A 20,933-nucleotide genomic window follows, 5' to 3' on the forward strand; every position below is an offset into this window, starting at 1 on the left:
ATGTTAGTTTAAACTCAGCTCGCTTTGTTACTGTCATTTTGAAGGGGAGAGGAGGGACTCGATGTAGCAAGCATTGCTTCTCATTTGTTAGCCTCCTCTGCCTTCCACTGCTCCCAGTGCTTCTGGGCAATACTCTGATGTGAACTGTCTTTTCTGCTTTCCACTGTAGAATTGGTCAAGAATAAGTCTGGTCAAACTTTGTCTTTAAATATTCTTTTTAAATTTTCATGAAATATTTCAGTTTTGCCTCCTCATTGAAATCTTTGTGGTGCTAGGAGAAAGGGAAGTGCTATTCATTTGAAAAGTGTAACTGCATGGAGAGCTAAACATGCAAAGTGTGTGCTGGGAGGGCAACCCGGCAGCAGCTTCTAACTAAGTGTGTGTCATGAAATGATGAACTACAGAAAACCTACACAGACACAATATTACTAACCGAATGGGTGTTTGGCTAAAGTAGACGTGAATACACCCACTCTTCTAAACATTACACACATTATCTGTTATTTCAAAAATAGAAACTCCAACAGTGCAAGACATAGCAATAAACCATGCCTGGCAACAGCTGGTGTGGCACCTACTGGAATTGCTGGCATTTCTTCCTGCATACCCGCTTGTTCTCAGGTGGTGCTACAATTAAGCAGGGAACCTGATTTGTTTACCAGAATGGCGTCATAGATACAGAGGCAAATAATAGGACACTGAAAAACATCGTAGTCCAGGAAGCTACTTCTCCTCTCTCTCCCTCTTTATTTTTTAATGTTTCATTTATTTATTTATTTTTATTTCCTAAGATGCATCAGCAGGTCAGTATCTACCTTTAGCATCAGCTGGAGTAATGCACTTAAGTGATTGCATTAACAGATGTCCTTGATCCCACTGCAAGGTACTTCTGCTGCTTGTGGAGTGGCTGTCTGATAACTGATAAGCGTCCTTTTCTTGCTAGTCAACCTCCTCCTTGAAAAAACCTTTCACAGACAGAGCACAAAAACAATTGGTCCTGTTAACTAGAGAGAATGCTGGCAGAAAACAAAATACCCAGCCATGCTGTGTGAATATCATAAAAGCATCTTGATCTGCACAACTTGGTCAAAATGCCTTTTACTCCGTAGAAGCTCAGTTGATGCCAAATGAGAGCTGCTTAAACTGAACAAGTGTTTGTGACCTAGTTCCAAGGCTAAGTTTTCTGATGCAAGTTCAGGAAATTTGTGAAGAAATGAGTACCTTCCTAAATCTCTAGAAGTGCTGATCCCGTTTCTTAGATTAATATTAGTTACTTTACACATCACTGCATTTTACCTATTTTAATGTTTTGCATGTAATTAAATGCAGACATCCGTTTGTGTAATAAATTGCTGAGTCTGTGCTCTGTTGTTAAGTTCCTGGAGAGCACAACACCGATTTCATGACCACTTCAACCAAACACACAGAAGGAATGCAGAATCCATGCTAAATCATTCAAAATTCCAAGCAATGGCTCCTGGACAAACAGGGAGGAGGGATTTAGCCCCTGGGTCTGTGATGATAAAGGCTTTGGCTAGGAAATTTGATTTTAAGCTCTGAACCTAGTTATCTGCGATCTGCTGTTTTGGAACATCTGGTGCTGTTAATCCTGGTGATTGCTGTATATTTTTTTAATCATCTTAGCTTTATATTGATTGTTACCAGGGTCTGAACATTGTATGCGCTAAAAGTTCATTAAAGGAACGTGCACAAGAAGAAAAATAAATGTAAAATCATACAAGTCTAAATGCTGCTTGAAAAATGTATGGATTCTGAGGAGCAGCAGGTCTTTAAGCCTGGTAGAGTCAAGTGAGCCTGTCTTCAAGTAATGACAGTGGAAGAACTTGAGGATGCTTTGGAACCATTTGCAGCTGTCCATTTATATAGTACTTTAATGTAAACTACAGGAGGCCCTCACTGTTTTTTTCTTCCCACCCCTGTATCTATTAATACACTTCCTCTTGAAGATTAGTTAAGAAGCTACCCGTAGCTGATACCAGAAGGAGGTTTTTTGTAGTATAAGAACATAGATCTTTATCATCAACATAAAATGAGTGCTTGAGATCCATTTACGTATAAAGGCACTTCCTAAGCTTCTGTTAGTATCCTTTTTTTAAACTCCTTAGTGCTTTTTCCATTGGAATAAGTCTGTATAGGCTGCCCTGAGATGAGATTTTGAACCCCACAGCAAAAAAGTAGAAATGAACTGATGCCTTACTTCAAAAATGGAGTGCCAAAAATGGTGAGAAACAAGGAACACTGAGATCTTCTTGTTTCTTAAAAGATATTGGAAAAATACTTTCTTGTAATGGATTGGTTTCATGAAATGACTGTCTTCTTCCATTTGGCAGTTAGCACTCTCGTTAGTTATTGGAATATTTAATAAATGTGTCTGAGAATGGGTAACAGAGAGAAGGCAGGGGAGTGGTGTTTTGCTGTGAGGCTGTGAATATTCTCCACTTTGAAATCAAGTGCCTAGGCACATCCAAATTCACACTGTAGTACAGCTCAGTGTCTGCAGCACATACAGAACTGATCTGCTTTCTGCTCTTGGCTGGGGGTGGGGAAGAATAGAGGTTACAGTGTCATTTATCCAAGCAGGATTTCTTCCTGTTTGTGATTCGCAAGACGTGTCAGTGCAGAGGAAGTGCTGAATGTTTAGATTTTCAGATCAAAAGGAAGCATTGCTTTTCCTCTTTAAATCTATGGGATTGGTTTCAGAATAATTCAAAGAAACATGAAATATTTCCATAGAATTAAGAGTGCTATCCAAGCAGGATGTGTTTTCTCCTGGAAAAATGGCCTGTGACACTTCACTTAGCTTCTGCATTGAGCCCTTAAACGTTCATGAGATATTGCATATCTTTGAGAGAAATCTAGTCTTATTTAATAACTTTGCTTGCTCTTCTACAGTGCACAAGCATATTAATACAAGTATGCAAGGGAAGGAGAAATGCTGCTGCCAGCTGAGTCATCTTCATATAATGCTTGTCAATAAAATATTCATTTAGCAGGGACAGATGCGTCCATTTACAGTCAGTTCTCTTTAGGAATCTTGGGCCAGTGCATAGGTACGGATATTTTGTTGTAGCAGGACCTCTCTGCTGTCCTCATCCTCTGTTCTCCCTTCCTGCCCTCTCCTCACCTTTCTGCCAGGGACTCTTAAGTCGCTACCAGAACTAAAACAATGCTTTGGAATAGGCAGAAACAATGCATGCAGATTGTCTGCTCACGTACTTGCAAGTCCTCATCCATCCCAGCTCCCGTGTAATCCTCTTGGGACTTTGGCTTTGGGGCTCTGCGGGAGAGACTGCATTCAGATTTCCAGGGATCTTTGAAGAACAGTGTGAAAATGGCTTTAACTTTGTCTGCTCTAATAGGATTTCAGATACAAGTACCTGCAGTTTGCTGAGGCTGTTCGACTTCTTTGTTCTCTTCTGTCAGCATTATGGAGATAATGGTTGAATCTTTTTTTGTCAGCTTGTTTTCTGGATATAATTACAGATGTCTGAGTGACTTAAGGAAAATACTGTATCAATGCCATGTGTTTAGTGGCTTGTAAGTTATATCAATTAACTGTAGCAAAGCTAGTCATTTAATGGGGTTGATCTTCTGCTTTTATCACCTGAAAGCGTAAGACTCTTTCTAAAACCTATAGATGAAATACCCATTAGTCTGAAATGTAGATATAATAAATAATTATGAGAGAATGCAAGAGTTAAAAACAAAAAAAGGCACAAGAAAAAGCTATTTAGTTTAATTTTAATTCAGTGGTAGGACTAGCTACGGATGTAGTTCTAGGACCCTATGCTATAGAAATCAGTTTTTGAGTGATCTGCTTTTATTTTTTTTCCTATTTAGCCTTCCTAATTTTAATCTCCAAAGGATTAATTCCAGCTTGAAAAGCCATTTCATTGTTCTGGAGCATCTAGGCAATTGCCTTCACAAGAGTTTGCGTACACTTCTGTTTTAAGATCCTTACGTAGGGGATGCTTTTTTCATTAAGTCATTGTGTGTGTAGCTGATCAGCTATGCAAACCTAGAAGCATGAAGATTTAAGTGAGCTTTGCAGTTTGATTACGATGTAAGGTCAGTCTTGTCTCCTTGAGATGGATATACCTGATGAAGAGGGATCAGTTAAATCAGTGTTGCTGCAAAGTTTGTTTTTGCCATCAGCATTAACTGGTTCAGTTTTTAATTGTACTTTATTAGCTGTGTGCTGATTGGTAGAGAGGATGGAATTTTTTTTATTTTTGTTTGTTTCTTCCCAATTAAGACAGATGTATAACAGGGATATGTTTTGGGAAGGAATCTGTACGTGACCCTGCATGAGGACAGGATGCTCAGCTTATATTCCTGTACAATAATAACTGTATTTCAGAAACGACAGCCTGGCACGTTCAAAGCAAACCGGTGCCTTTGTGTTTCGTGTTTTTTTTTTTTTTTGTCTTGGCTCTTCTGGATTGCGTGCTTCAGCAATTATTCCTTGCTTTGAGAGCAGTTGAGCTGGTAAAAGGGTAGAAACATCAGACACGGGTGGGGCAGGCAGCAGCTGGGGTCAAAAGCCACTGTACTGGTTCTCGGATAAGTAATCTCAGCACATGAGTCAGAGGCTTAAGACTTGAATAGATGCAGCTCCTGGTAATTAGTGCTGCAGTAGGATGGCCTGAAACTATATTGCATGGTGTTAGAGGTATGAGGAGAGGAGGGGAATGCACAAAAGTGAATTCAGGGCCTCGTGTGGCCAAGAGTCAGGGTAAGAACAGTGCTTGAGATTTGGTTGAGGTGACAGAGGTGCTCCAACAAATAGGTGGGGGTATTAAAATAATAATACAGTGCTTCTGAACAAAACTGCGTTGGGAGCTGTTGGAGAGCACTGAGTTTGCTTCTCTGAGGCTTGCAAACCCTCTGACTCCTGGCCGGTGAGGAGGGTTGTGCTATGAGCTGCTGGAGCAGCCAGGCTCTGGAGGGAGCCAGGATAGGATGCCTTGGCTCGCTCTGAGCTTTCAGCCTCACAAGAAGGCAAGGCTCTCCGGTTTGGAAGCAGCTGAAATGTAAGGAACAGTTAGGAAAGCACAGAACTTGTGGGACCGCAGAACCAGTGTTAATATTTGTACATGTTTTTTTTTTTTTTTCTTTAGCGTTTCCTAGGGAATCGGAGGAGACTTCTCCAAGAGCAGTTTCTGTGTTAGTTGCCACATAACTTGGCTTACCTGGAATCTTTATATAAAAGATACTGTGTCTAGGTACACAGATATCATCTTTTTTTTTCTTTCTTACAACAACAAGGAGCTGTTCTGCAACAGCCCTTATAAGATATGATTTTAGGGGGCATTTTACTGCATTGTTTACAGCTTTTGAGTATTGCTGTACTATAAAACATACTGTATGCAGTATGTGGCTGAAATAAAAATACCATAGCAAGATAGAGATGAGAGAAAGAGAAGCTGGGGATGAGGATAATGAATTCCTCACTCCAGAAGATGCTATAGACTGACTTTCTCTGAGAAGGTAACAGAATTTTCTCTGCTGTATCAGGTTATTTAAATGCACCTCCGAGACTGGCTGTATAGATTTTGTACACTGGTTACAGTAAAGAGTATATAATGGAACGTGGCTGGCTGAGTTTTTGTGAATTATTCATGCTGTGGTCAATGGAGATAGTTTTTAGTGGCCAGTAAAGGTTCCCTGTCTTTGATAAATAAAACTTAATACTTCTCTCTTGCACGTTTATTTGCTATGAAGCATCTTAATTAAATGCAAAATACTTAGTTGAAGTAACTCCAACTCTATTTTTAAACTAACTGGACTGAGAGATTGACTTTAGTATGCCATCTACCCGTTCTGTCTTGTGACTAGTGTAAATCGAGACTGCTGTTAGAAAATAATTTGGGAGAAGCAAGAAACTAAGTATAGTAGACAATACGTATGTGTCTGCAGAACCTTTGCCTTGTGAGACAGTGCTGGCTTCAGAGCTATAATTGGCTTCTCAAGTTGTTAAAGCAAGGAAAACTTCACCTGTATGTATGTGTTTAACTCTTACTTCAATTGTTACCAGATACTGGACTTTCAGTTTATGGTGGTTTGATTTTTTTGTTTGTTTGTTTGTTTGTTTTTTAATTTTACAGTTACTTCCACACTAAACTTTTAGCAACTCTGCCCTCACAATGAGTACACATGAAAGGTCGGTTGAAATCTTTGAAGTGTTTTGAAGTCACCCTTCAGTCACAGGGCACCGTGGTCAGAAAACTCTGTTAATTGTTCAAACTTGTTAAAAACACAAGGCTGAGAAACAAGAAAACTGTCATAATACCACATGTAGCAGGCTTAGGTTCTTCTGCCAGAGCTATTGTGCCTTTCTCTAGCAGTTTGGTAGGTTAGCTTTTGCTTCTCTTTTTGTTCTATGTGGAGTATGCGTATAATAATAATTCTTTTAAAGTTAAAGCTATGTCGTGGTTTCCCTGTGAGCAGAAGACGTCACTGTGTGCCCTTGGAATCGCAGTAGTTTGTTCTTGAGTTCCCAAGTTGCTGTTCTGTCCTGCTCTCTTGTCTACTGATAAAGACCTTGACTAGTCAAACTGAAGAAAAGAAACCATGGGGCTTGACAGGAGAGTGATCCTTCCATCTCATTGTATGTACACACACTGATACTGGAGCCTTATCTTACTGTCATAAAATAGTGGAATGATAAAGGTAGAAGTTCAAGTAAACGGCTTGGTCATGTCTCTGCTCATGGTTTTTGGATGTTCTGGAAAAGTCTGGTTTTGATCATCAGTGGCCTTCTTGCTAACTTTCAATATGAAATGATCGTAAAGTTACTCTGTTCTCTCACGTCACTGTATCCACTGCATGAGTTTCTGCTTAAATTTCAAGGTATATTTACTGAAAACTCTTATTTCCTCATATCTTAAGTTGTTATCAGGAGGGGAAAAAAAATCTCAGCCCTGCAGAAGCAGCAGTTTCAAATCTGTGCCTTGTTTGTACATGGCAGCTAGTTCATGTGGAGACAAACAAGCATCCTAACAAACGGAACAGCAGCTCAGTATTCTAGGTTACTGAGGGGTGTCATGTCATAAATACAATTGAGTTCTCAGTGCAAGAGAAAACAAAGGGGTTCTTACTTGGTAGCTCCTTAATAAATAAATAAATCGGCAAGCACAGAGTGCGTATTTTCTGTCCAATCTGTCTTCTGTATCCCACTTGCTAGTGCTCAGCTAGCTTGGAGGAGACTTCTTCCAGATTTGCAGAAGTCTTTCCTAGTTGATGAGGCATGCCACCAGCTATTTCTTTATCTCATTCATTTCTCTTTTGACTCTGTCTGAAAAACGGTCCAAAAATTCAAGTGGATAGATGCAGTCTTATTGCATTTGTTAAATGGTCTCTGCTGTGAGATCATGAGCTATACATGGGTGTGAGGACAGAGCCTGATTTACGAGTAACAGCAGACGGGCTGCAGACAGGACCTGCTGTCTGCCAGGGTGCGGAGCTGTGGCTGGGCTGGCAGCAGGATGGTGGGAAGATGGCTCAAAAACGTGGTGTAAGACAAACCTGTGGAAGTGCTGCCATGGTGTGGTATGAAATTCTCCAACCATATGGGTGGCAAAGGGGAAGAAGGAACATACTTGTGCTGGTGAAGCTGGAAAAAATGAGGGGAAGGCGTTTCCCACTTCAAAACATGACATCTTCAGGGGCCTGTGCTTAAGCCAGATGAATACAAAGTAACTTCATGTATTTGGAAGTGAAATAAAATAAAAAGAAATTTAGAGAACTGTCATACTAAGGAATTTATTTCAAAATAGTATATCAACCCCCACCCCAAAGCTACTCTGTGTAGAGCTTTATAAATTTGTTTGGTTTATGCAGTAATCTGTACTTTTTTACAAAAAACACATCAGTCTTATCTTTAGTGGGAAACCCCACTGAGCACTGAAGTGCAGGAAATGGAGGTGAGGAGTCCTTAAGTGTCCCATTCATTCCCAAACCATGACTAATTGTCTGACCTATTCCTGGTAGGTGGATGGTTGACCTGTTCTCGCAAACATTAAATCATGAAAATTCTGCTGTCTCATTGGCAGTCTGTTACAGTGCCCCTTCATATAAAAGGGGGATGGGAGTGTGGGGGGAACTAACCTAAACCTCTTTGCTGCACTTTTTTTTGCCCTTTCCATCTTGTTCTACTCAAACTAGGCAGAGTGGGTCCCATCTTCATCTCTGCAGCTGCCTCCTCAGTATGTGAAACCTGTTGTCATGCATTTCTGAAGCCTTCTTTCCTTTGGAATAAACAAATCTTTTTTTCTTTAAGTTTTTCAAATGCCTTTTTTTTCCCCCTATATACCTGGTTGTTCTTGCTGCTCCTCTCTGAACTCTCCACATCTCTTCTGCCATGAGATGCTGGAGATAAGATGCAGTAACTTGGCTGAGAACCAGAACCCCCTGGTTCTGAGTGAACCAGGAATAATCTCTTATCTGAACATCTGGCATGTTTAAGTCCTGTGTTTACAGTATGACATGGGCTTGTGTTGAACTTGGGATCTACCATAATTCTCTTTCTTTCTGCACAGAACTGGTTTAACCAATTATACCCTGTCAAGGAATGAGCTAGCCTCTGGATTAAGCTGTGGCTATGCGGTGGCACTGCATAAGCTGATTTTCTGCTAGTGCTGTTACTGCCATACGGGTGTGAGGATGTGAGGCAGGTTAGTTGGTAGAGGTAACAGTGATCTTTAGAGCAATTAGTACTACGGAGCAAGAGGAGGATGACACACAGCACCTGAAGAGCAGTGTTTGCTGAAAAAGCTCACCTGTCTGTTTCTCCCCTCCACCTTTTGTTGGCCTAACAAAGGCTATTTTCTTTGCTTAATAAGTGGAAGTTGTTATCCATCCTTGGGCCTGACTTCAGTGTTAAGTGCTTGTTTCCACATCGTACTTGAACTAACCTGGGCAAGGAAAGCTCTGCAAAAAGAGGAGATTTTCAGCTCTGTCAGTTCAGCGCGAGCACTTGTGGCAGTACGGTGCTTGGGAAGTGGGGAAGTGCAGGATGGAGGCTGGGAGGTGGGGAGCAGTTACACTGCTGCTGCCGTCAGGCTTGTGAGGCTGTGCTGTTAGAAATACATCTGGTTAATGATTAGATGCTACTGAAACATTTTGCCCCTAATTTTACAGTTGCGGGCTCCTCTCCAAGTAGATCTGGTAACAAACAATTCAGTGTAACTCAATAAACGTGTGATTTCATTACAGCTTGTGCCAGAGAATGCCATGAAACCGCCTTTCTTCACCTGCCCTAGCTGTTCAGGGCTGAACCTGCTGTGGCTTCACCACTCAGCACTGTGCAGATCCCCTGGGTTTGTCATAGCCAATGCACTTGATGTGGGCATGGTTCTCAATATTTAAAACCAGCCAATTATCACAGGGCAGTAACCAGGAGGCAGATGTAGCAGTTCATGCTTTGATGTAGGTTACTGCAGCACAGCTGATCATCCTACGGAAGTGGCTGGAGGAAGCCAAGTTGCTTCTGTGTGGTTGACTGATTTATATGGAGAGAAAAGAAAAGAAAAAAAAAAGAGCTGCTGTATGACTGGATTAGTGCCACAGTTGCCTGCTATGCTGTGGTGTTTGCAAGTAGTGAGCTTCTAAAATAACATTTAAAGAGGGCGTTTTCAGGTGTTGTAGGCTTGTCCTGTAACTCCAGTGTTAGCATGTATTGATCAGTGCTGGGGTTTCTCCACAGCATAAGCAAATGACTGTGGTGTGGCAGTAAAATAATAGTGATATAAAACAGTGGCATGTTCCTCGATTAAATTTTTCTGGCAGCCATTGAAATTATTTTGAGTGTGAACACATTTGTGGAATTACTTGTCTGCTCCTGTGACAGTGTGCTGGGAAATATGCCAAAACAAATTGTCTCTTTCTTGCAGTTTCATAAGCCAGAATACTATCCAAACTCTTTCTGGCTTCTACTACAATGAAAACGTGAACTCAAAGTCTCCTACATGTGAACTTGAATCACATTGTGCTTAGAATCAAGCAGGAAAAAGGTAGAGGAGAGAGACATTGCATAATTTAAAGAGTCAGTGTCAGTGTCTATTGTGCTTATGAAAACAGTGAGGAATTTTAGACCTATGTTCATGTGAATTCAAGGAAAATTGAGTGAGAAACTGGCAAAGGGACTCTAGCTGTGTGCCAGGGCTTCATGTGAGTTGTGAATTAATTCTGATTTTCTCATTTTGCAGTTGATGTTATGGTTGACACAAAAATCCTTAATCTAAAGTCTTGCTTTCAATTCAGCGCTGGCATTTAGGCTCAAAATCTGCTGTGATTTCTGTGGTGTTTTGGCTGAGATGCAGGAGTGGCACTTGCTGAACCAGGATGTGAAATTCAGTGTTTTGTTCTGATAACATAAATACTTAGAGTACTTAGTGACCAAACCTATCTTGTTGATTGTTTTTAAACATAAATATCCTACAGTTTAATCTCATATTTGACATGGAATCTGCATGTGGGGTTTTTATTTTTTAATTTTTCTTTCAGTACTCCAAATTAGATTTTCAGATTCATACCAGATTATTAAAAAACAATCAAACAAAAACTTATTTCTGAAACTGTAGATATTATGGAAGTGTATAGTGATGCTGAAGAAAAACCTATTTGTGTTTCCTAGCAAGCAATCTAAATTTCTCTGGATTATGCAATTTAGAGATAATGTGTTTTGAAAAATAAATGAAAGTACATCATGACAAATGAAAATATGCCACATATGTAGTTTTTCCTTGTATTTAATAGCTTGTAGTGATAACTTATTATTTTAAAAAGATTTCTTCAATTTAAAATTGTAGGAGTAATTTGTAGTGTGTTCTTTGCAAAATGGGGCACTACAATCATTTGAAAGTACATGTTTAAAATATTAATTTGGGGGGAAAATGAAAGGATTTGTATAAAGACGGAGGAACAGGCTTGCAGTGAAGCCTATAAAGACCTTGTATCTTAGCATATGTATGTTCTAGAAAAAAATACTTGAAGTGACTATTGTTTCCAAGTGTGGCATGACGTTTTGTTGCTCCTGGTATATGTTGGTTTCCCTTTCCATGTTTTTAAAGTAAATTATTTCATTGTGGTGTTTCCCTTGAGAGGGATTTTATGCCCAGTTTTATACTCTGTCTTCTTATAGAACATGAGCAAATTACCTTGTTTTGTCTGGCCATTTCTCTTTAAAAACTCTGTGAGGAAGAACTTGATCACCAGTAACTGCCTTAGTCTGGTAGCGGTGAAACAGTAAGTCTCAACAGCATTAGGAATGGGTTTTGTGTAGTCAAAACACTTCTGTGGTGTTCTCTGTCTAGATGGAGCTACTGCGACTGGTTTTTAATAGCATGAAAACTTGGATTTGCTGCTGTTGCTATATCCACGCAGCTCTATGTGCTTTCCAGTTTAGGTAAAGGATATTGGGACAGCAAATACCATAAAATTTCAAAACTGAAAATATGAGGTGTGGTTAACTTCACTGATTCAGCCTGAAAAAAAAGAACTGCCCTCATTAATGAATATGTATTTAGTGCCTTGGAGGACTGGCAGGGATACTGTAGCTTTGGCCACAAGCAGGGCAGGGTTGGGGTGTATGGCACTTCTGTAGTCCCTGCAGCAGCATGCCACTAACACTTGCAACAGAGTGAAAATAGCAGTGGTAAACTGTCAGCATCACTCAAAGCTGAAGTCCTGTTGCTGTGACTGGAATCTCATATTAGGCTGCGCAGGAGTAAGTGGAAAAGTCAGGGGTATGGATTCTTAATGGCCAGTTTAAGTGAATATGGTTCATGCTAACAGAGGGGAATCAGGATTGCTGTAAATGGCGTATTTTTAGCCTATTTATATAAATTGAGGGAATAAAGGGAGGGAAGGGAACAATACAAACAGTGTCACTATTAACTGTGGGGTGCGTTGATGCCTTAGCTTGACCTGGCTTGAGCTAGCAAGTTGTAGGTGCCTGGAGCTGTGCTGCTTGTGAAGATGGCTGTTTTCTTTTTCCGGTATACCTAAGAAATGTAATCCATAATCCAGATAATCTACTCGTGTGGGTTCTTGGGAGCAGGCTGCACTAGAGAACTTTGCCACCTGATAAAAGTTTGCGGGCTGGGGAAGCAGAAGCACACCTTTTAAACGACAGTAGCTTCACACTCTTCAGCGACTTTCACTTCTTTTTCTTTCCCTCATTTTCTTGTCAAATGGCTGTTTTGCATGTGCAGGTGCTGGCATTGCTGGGAGGCCGTCTCCACGTCGCACCTCACCGTGCCTGTGCTGGGCCCTGCACAGGCGCGGCCCTCGGCTGGGGCCTCGCCATCTCTCCGCTCAAGCGCAGTTTCCACAGAGACCAACGCTCCCTCCTTTCCAGAAAGATATTTTTAGGAGCTGCTGTTTAGCTTCTGGAAAGACTTTTTCCTTAATAGGCGAGCAGACTAACAGAGTTCCTCTCTGCTCAGTGTCTTCTGCTTTGTGCTTTCGCTGTTTTCACTTTCTGCCTTGTATGTCACTTAGTCCCCATTTCGCTGCTTTCTTCTTATCTCCTCTTCCTCCTTCCTTCCATTTCACTTTCGGTATCGCTGTTCCCAGCAGCAATAATCTTTGAACACCACAAAGGAGCTTGTGGAGCGAGGGGAAGCCCACCCTCCTCTCAGAAGAATATTGTATTTTAAGGACAAAATCCCTGGGCTGTTTGGTTCCTCAGCTAAGCCCTCCTTGCTGAGTCACCGCCGGCTGGGCAGTCTCCATGAGGCCTCAAGCGCCCCGGTGCCAGGCCGCGGCCTTCAGCTCCCAGGGCCTCGCACGTGTCAATTATTCATGGCCCTTCCTTGCGAGTTGTCGGCTGTCCTCTGGCCTTGCAATAAATTTTACATGTAGATGTTTCTGCTGATGTTTGTGGTAAGTTTGATGTGTCACCTTCTGATCGATGGCCTAATGGGAAAGGGCTTAGAAAGATAAATCTGTAACAGGAACTCTCCTGGCTTGGAAAGTTGGACTGTCCCTGACTGAAACAGTCCAAGAGATTCCTTTGGTTGTCCGTTAGTAGGAGTACAAAATAGAAAAGATGTTCGACTTAATGACAGGCTGCAACATGCACTCACTCAAAGTCCTAATACTTTTAAGAATTATTTTGTTAACATTACCATGTTGCCTTTCTGAAGAGTTAAATACTGACTAGTTGTAGTGCTTTGGTGAAGAAAGACTTCTGTACATTTAGAGAGCTCTGATTTTGTTAGTGACGCTATCGATGGCATCTGTCTTCCAATTTCATATTATGCCAGTAAGATTGATTTTCTTTGTATTCATTGCTTTTGGTGTTTTGTTTCTGAAAACAGCTTATACTGCAGGTTGAGCAGCTTGCTGCTATGGCAATAGGTATGCTAGAAAGAAAGAGAATTGAAGAAAATTGCAATGCTGAGGCAATTGTGTTAAAGGAATTCTCTGGCTACCTTATGCTATCCTATTATCCTGTGATTATCATTCAAACATCTTTTTCTCTACTTTCAGTAGATTGTGACTCCTTTAAAAATAGGACTTAACATGATACTGGAGCACAGGATGGTACTGCAAAACCTACCAGTATTAATGCTGTTCTTTCCCTACTTAAGTGCTGCATCTTGTTGAGGTCACATTTTGTTTTATTTCCTGATGTTGATGCATTTCTGCCCCTCTTTAATATGATGCAACAGCTGGTAGTTCAGCAGATTGGATGCACGGTTTCCATATTCAGCCTTCAAAGGTACATGCCTCTGACCCGCTCACTACCCAGCAGCTGGAATGATGTCTGTGAGGACAAGGCTTTGCTCTGAGATTCTGCTAACATGCATACCAAAACCAGCCAGGCTCTGCTGTGTGCTGGGCTGTTTCTAACAGTAAGAAGGAAAAAATTCTCCTAAAAGAGCTTTACAGCATCTCTTTAAAAACATCAGGCCATGGCTGTGGTGATAGACCACCAACGTGAGCTGCTGCTTGGTTACCAAGAGGATAAAATTTTACTCCAGGGAGATATTTTTATACAGATGCTTATTCATATTACAGTAGATGCCAAAAGCACCCTTATGCTCAGCAGCATGGAAATATTAAGAAAATTCTACTTGCACAGAATCTTCAATCCAGCCTCGTTTTACTTCATGATAAAAACAGGCAATCTTGCCAGTCTGTACTTAGATGGTCAGGGCTGGATTATTCTTCTACTGTAATTTTTATTATCTCTTTTGCAAGTACCCAATCATTTGACTGCTTGAAAGTCAGGTACTATCAAGCCCTGTCAAACATGTTTATCAGCTTGTCAAAGCTTCCCAGGTGTACATTGGTTATAGGCCAAACTGTAGGTTTTGATTTTCCTTGTCAGAGCAGTGGCAGCAGGACAGTGTAGACTGGCAAAAAGATGTGTTCAGTGCAAATTATCTTCAAATAGAAATGTGTTCTCTTCCCAATCAATTATTCTTTATATAGCTTGCAATAGAAAGTTGAGTTAGATGTAGAAGCCTGGATAAATAATCTGCAACCAACTGAGAAAGCTTTCATCTGTAGCTTTCTTAAAAGTTGTAGTGACCAAATACTAATGTACTGTTCCTCCTACCCTACCCTGTTACCTCCTCCTGTGCCACTTCCAAATTCCTTTACATTTTGCATACTTAAAATTGGTGATGTTATTAATTTAGCTTTTTCTTAGTTGCTTCTGCGAAAGAGCACACACACTAGGACAACTTAAAGGCTAGATAGAAATATTTGGGAGCCATCCAACTCTCCCTTTCAACCCTGAATTTTATGGAATGATGGAATTATGGAATGACATCTTTATAATTGCAAAATAAGCTCCACATCATATTTTAAACAGGAAAAGAAAAATGATGAGTTACTCATACCAATCATCAATTGAAAAATGAACCAAACTATCCTCTCAAGTTCTTATGCTTTTTGGCATCTTTAGCTACACTAATAAGGCAATTTGGTCTTTTTGTTTCAGCAGTGTTGAAAAAAAGGAGTGTCAAAGGAGTAACTATTTTGTTTAATGGTGGAAAGGTTGTCAGCCTCCAGAATACCTAATTTAGATTCCTGGAAGTGACTCTAGGTAGGGAGAAGTCTAATTTATAATTCGCTGTGCTGCAGAATGGAAAGATAAGATGTGTTCATGAAAATGGTGCAGATCAACAAACTGACATTCCTCCTTTGAGGATAGCTTTCTTCAGCCTGTACAATACACTGAATATTTACTTCACTGTTCTATTTTAGAGTTCAGGCTTGTAAATTCATGTCTCTTAGGAGTGGATTTTAAAGTTCAATGGATGGAAGGGGTGTTTTGTGGTTCTTTATAATCTGTTTTACACCCTTCACCTTTTTTCTGTCTTTTGCCTTTATGGTGCAAAATATGTTTTTTAAATTGATATTTATTTTCTCTGCAGGTATGGCGTTAGTCCTGAGAACATTATTCTGTACGGTCAGAGTATTGGTACTGTCCCTACAGTAGACCTGGCATCTCGGTACGAGTGTGCAGCAGTAATCCTTCATTCTCCTTTGATGTCTGGATTACGGGTAGCTTTTCCTGAAACTAGGAAAACCTATTGTTTTGATGCTTTTCCAAGGTATGTATAAATGGTGCAAAGATAATTGCTCTATACTGAAAGTGCTCTTTAGGTGTTTAAAAAGGACTAGCCATGTAACCTTCCGGGGAACTTTATTGAATTGTGACCTGTATTTTAAACTTCACGTATGCTGACCTTCTAAATCAAAGTGGAGATTCACCACATGAACAGGCTGCTCTCAGTCTCAAACTGACATGATAGCTTAACACATAAATAAGTCATTTGCAACAAAATAAATAGTGTTTGCAACTGTTTTTTCTCCTTTTTTGTTGCGGGTTGTTAAAACCAGGATTTTTATACCTTCAAGTTTGGATAGGTACCTTAATAACTGATAATGTCCTATTAAGTCCTTCAGACTAATGACTAACAAATTATTAATGTACACTCTTAAAATCTCAGTCAGCTTTGATTTAGAAGCTCTGGAGTATTTTACATATAGAAAAGTACGTACAATTGGTTTCGAGATAAAACACTTGCCTTTAGAGCCTAGTGTCTCTCTTGAAATTGCAACAGTTCCAAGTTAAGGAGTATCTCAATATTTGGGAATAGTAGATGTTCTAGGAATAACAGGCGTTTTAGGAATTTTCTTAGTATTTCTGCATGTTTGCAGGGATACAAAAATTCCATTCTAATGCTTTTTTCTTTTTTTTTTTGTTTGTTTTCTTCTGCTGAAAGGGCTTAGCTTTTATTGCATGGAAACTTACAAAATCATTTTTTGTAATGTTGATAGGACAAAACATATTTTCTTGATTTCATAACTTTTTTTCCCCTCACAACCAGTAAATAAGCCACATGTTGCAGGCCAATGTATATCTAGCAACTGCCTAAGTGACTGTCCAATGACTTTCTAAGACTTTGGTAAATTCTACATCGCACATCTTAGCATTTGAGCTTAGCCTTACTAATTTCCTACAGATCTTTTGTTGTTGTGGCTTTGAACAGTTACACTTCAAGTATTGCCAGAAGTGGACTGCTGTTCAGAAAACTGAGATATTTATATGAGTATTGTCCTGCATCAAGACAATGACAAAGCTATCTGTGGGAGTTAGATGTCTGTGAATGTGAGAGGGGAGCCAGTCTCTATAGCAGTGTATACAGACTTGGGGGGAGTAAGGAGAAGGACAGATAAAAAGCAAAGTGGTCCATGGAAGGGCAAAGAAGAAGCAGAGGATTCACTGAAATCTTGTGCAAACCTGACTTTGCTTCAGAAGGTCATGTCTGCAATGAGTGTAGTAGGAGATGCTCGTAGCATTTGTCATGTTTGTTTTATTCCAGTTACAACAGATTAAAATTAGACTGTGGGGGAGGGTGAAAACCATAGCTGTAAACCCACGCCTAAACAGCCAGAAGTAACAGTAGCTGTCACAGTATCTGTCCAGTCCCTAAGTTTTGCATTCTTCCAAATAAGATAAAAATGTAAATTGCTGAAGGTGCAACCAGAATTTGAAATTGTTTTATGCAAACTTGTTCATCATCCTCAAACCGTAAACCCAGTATTTCCAAATGCTTCTGCTAGAGAAAACAACAGCATCTTAATAATAGCTGTGATCGCAAAACTAGTAGTGATTAGCTGATAGCAGCCAGATAGATTAAAAAAAAAGGGGGGGGGGGACTGACAACAGATGCACTGTAGCTCTTGAGTATTTTGTTCTTAACCTACTGAGCTGCTCATTGCTGTCAGTCTGACTTCACTTGCACTGTAAGCAGTGAAAATAAACAGCAGTGTGTTTTTCTGTATGTGTACAGCTCAACTGTCTGTCTTCACAGCAGGAAACAAAATAGTTCTGTGTGCACCTCCAGTGAATTGCTATTATGTGCATTTTATGTTGGGACTCCGTGAGAATGTGGTCTCTGTAGATTTTTCTAGCTGCAGAGTGGTATGGCCGAGAATACTAAGCAAGTCCAACGTGCAGTGTAAATGCTGCCTTATGAGTTGCTGAGTTGGCAACGGGACGCTTTCCAGTTTTCTGCAAAATACAAATATCTAGCTTAATGGTCTGTGAATATGTGTGGGGGAAAAAGAGTTTCAGTATCTAAATACTGTAGGGAAAGGGGTTTCCTCCTGGTTTCGTACAATAAATGAGATCTTGGTTTGTAGCCACTAAAATGATGTGTAAATATCTCTGTAACTATATGTGGCTGACCTGTCTTGTCACATCATGGAGCTCAGGGACAGACCCTTCATGGGCTTAAGACTTCAGTTTATGTAGCATTTTCATGATGAAATATTACGTTTGGGTATTGTACTAATTTGGGGATGATAACTGGGGGAGGAAATCTGCATTGTTCTATCTCCCAAGTTCTTGGGATATTTTTCGGTATTCAGCACAGTTGCATGCAATTCATATTCCAGACAGGAGGAGTGAAAGAGGCTGAATTTTAATTTTAAATAACATGAAATCTGTTTTTCGAGGAAGTATTGATACAGAGACTAAAATGTGTTTACACTCAGCTGTTTACTGGAATACCAATGGCTGTTCTGTAGAATACTGAATGCTGAGATGTTTGTATGAGGTTTAGTGCTTCAGTTTACATCTTAATTTTTAATTAACTATATTTTGATAAATCTTCTTTAAACCTGTTTTTAAATCAGCATATGCTGGCATCTGTATTTGTTATCATCCTAAGCAATTAGTCTGGTCACTTTGTAAAGTTCCTAGTCTTACTAATATCACATTCTTTCTTCAGGACAGAAAAATCCAAACACTTATTAGATAGCGTAAAGAAATAACATTTTCTTCCTGTCAAATCAAATATTACTGATAATCATTTTTCCCCCCAGCTCATCCCCTGTTCTACATCATGTCCTGAGCCAAAGCATAGTCTCATTATTGGTCAGTTCCTCCTTTTGTTGATAGAAGTGGAAGTGGTGGGGAGCTGAGCACATTAGCACATGGTGCCTATGCACTGGTATGGAGTTACAATGTGGAACGGCTATCTGAAAGTACAGGTTGGTGCCTGGGAGAAGGCAGGCAGAAGAAGCTGCTGTTCACCACCTTGAAGTTGATGTGCTACCCATATGCTTCATAATCGGGGTTTTCTGGTCTGAACTCAAAGGTGTGAGGGTGCCTTTGTCACCCTTCCCTTTCTTTTAACCCGGTTCTGTGCCAGGCAGTCACTAGGTGCATTGGCCTGCAAAATGTGGCTCGAACAGCTTGCTTTTAAGGCCACTTTTTGGAGTGGGACAAGAAATCAGTGTTATGAAACAAAATCCCATGTGAGTTTCATTTGGTTTGCAGTTAAATGTCCTTGTGTTACGCTGTTTTCCCACAGTTTTCTCTGTTGCCATTTGAACTTAAACAATCGGTACAAAGAATGGGTTATTTTACTTTATCTCATTCCTCCCTCTTTTGGGGGTTTAAAGACAGGTTCAAACCTCATGAGCTGGCTCTTTGCATGAAGTCTTTATGACTGGAATGCAGTTAACCGGTTGCTAATCTGCTACATGGGAAGGTGATAATGTGTAATACAAAGAGTCCACAGTGGTAACATCTCATAGAATCTGATTTGCCGTACACCAGCTTTCTGCAGTGGTTTCTTTGATAGGTACACCACTGGCTGGTGTTTCAGGTGCCAAACTTTATTTGCACTGCTGCCCATTTGAGCCTCGTGCCATCAGAACTGGCGGTGTAATGGTAGCAAGGTTGCAGTTTGCACATGCATTTTGGGAGTAAGCTTTGTTCCATATTGTTTGTTCCCATTTTCAAGGTTTTGTAGCCATTTAAAGCATGCAGTGGCAAGCAGGGTGTGTACCAGTAGTTAAGCTAGCTTTCTTTAAATGTGTGAAAATTAAAGCCACAAACTGAGCACTGTTTTCCTTTTCTATCCCCCAGCATTGACAAGATATCTAAGGTAACCTCTCCTGTGTTGGTAATCCATGGTACCGAAGACGAGGTGATCGATTTCTCCCACGGCCTGGCAATGTACGAGCGATGTCCACGAGCAGTAGAGCCCCTCTGGGTGGAAGGGGCTGGGCATAATGACATAGAGCTTTATGCACAGTACTTAGAGAGACTAAAACAGTTCATATCTCATGAACTTCCCAACTCCTGAAGAAGCCTACCTGATTTTACCTCAGTTACTGTGAACGGAAGAAATTACTGTTTTTGCACATGCTTTAACTGGATAGCTGTAATAGCTTTATACTATGAAGAAATGCCCTGTATTTAGGGTGTTCTAATCAAACATCTGATGAAATTTGTCTTTTATATCTGGAAACTATTCTACTAATGCACACAATATGGTCAACTACTGTAATTCCAACAATTTTTAGCTTCATTGCCCTGAAGGAAGTGGGGAATACTAGCTGCTTATGGGGACACTTTTTACCTAGTGCTGTATTCATTGAAGATCAGTTTTCTCTGTCTCACTTCTGATCGTTTATAGTTCTGTCCTACAAAGACTTTTTTTTTTCAATGTTCTCAGTGTGTAGAACATAACTGTTATGAGCTACAGCTTCTTCTAAACAATCAGCCATGGGTTCAATCTAAGGGAGTACTTTCTTTGTAAAGTTTCTAGCTGTGGTATTGTAACTGGAAAGTTATTGTGATGAAGTTCCTCCTCCTCCCTTTTAGTGTTCTTTTGTTAACTTACTGATCTTCCCAAGTAAATTATTTAAATATACTTTTTCCTGATAATAAACGAACTACTATATGGGGCTAAACTCTGTAATGACTTCTCCATTACCTTGTATAAACATAACTGGAATATTCTCAAAGGAACTATGGACAAAATTGCTTTTGTTTAAAAATAAATGTGTAAATTTACTACTAGAAAACTCATTTTAATATTCAGATGGTCTGAATAATAGCCATAACAGACATTTCCTTCTGTAAAGCATTCCTGTAGACTTTTTAAAAGTACTGTACATATTTGAATTTACATTGTGCATAGATTCTTAATTGGTAGTTTTAATTTAAGTCTAGCTACAATAAACTGCAAAATTCTGGTTTGTATATGATTGAATACATTTTGTTAAAATATGTTTTTATCCCTATATTATTTTGCTATTAAAGTTTTATAAAGTTTCCAGGACAAAAAATTTACACATTTATGTTTTGATGAATTTATGTAACTAAATTTTCATTGAGCTGATCTTTTTAGTTTAGGAGTAATTTGATTCTTTGACACTGGAATCGCACAGATTATGCATCAGAAATGCAAAACATGTAATTGTTACACTACTAGCATAGGTCTAATTTTTCCAAATTTAAAGGCCTTAAATGTACTGTAAGCCTCAGATTGTTGTATAAATTGATCACGATTGATTGCAGTTTGTGTCCTGTTGCTAGAATGCAACACAGTGGTTGTAATGGAATAAAGGATGCATGGATTAGA

The 20,933-nt window shown here is 39.8% G+C and overlaps 1 protein-coding gene across 1 annotated transcript in view; it reads left to right on the forward strand.

Moving 5' to 3' along the window:
- The window catches only part of ABHD17C (abhydrolase domain containing 17C, depalmitoylase), a 33,401-nt gene extending 12,468 nt beyond the window's left edge, over positions 1-20,933 (forward strand). The window contains exons 2-3 of the mRNA XM_068696313.1: positions 15,417-15,596; positions 19,430-20,933. Of these exons, the coding sequence (XP_068552414.1) occupies positions 15,417-15,596; positions 19,430-19,649 (400 nt within the window). The 3' untranslated portion in view covers positions 19,650-20,933. The remainder of the gene's footprint in view (positions 1-15,416; positions 15,597-19,429) is intronic.

This window comes from Anas acuta, chromosome 12 (assembly GCF_963932015.1).
Source record: "Anas acuta chromosome 12, bAnaAcu1.1, whole genome shotgun sequence".
Lineage (NCBI taxonomy): Eukaryota > Metazoa > Chordata > Aves > Anseriformes > Anatidae > Anas > Anas acuta.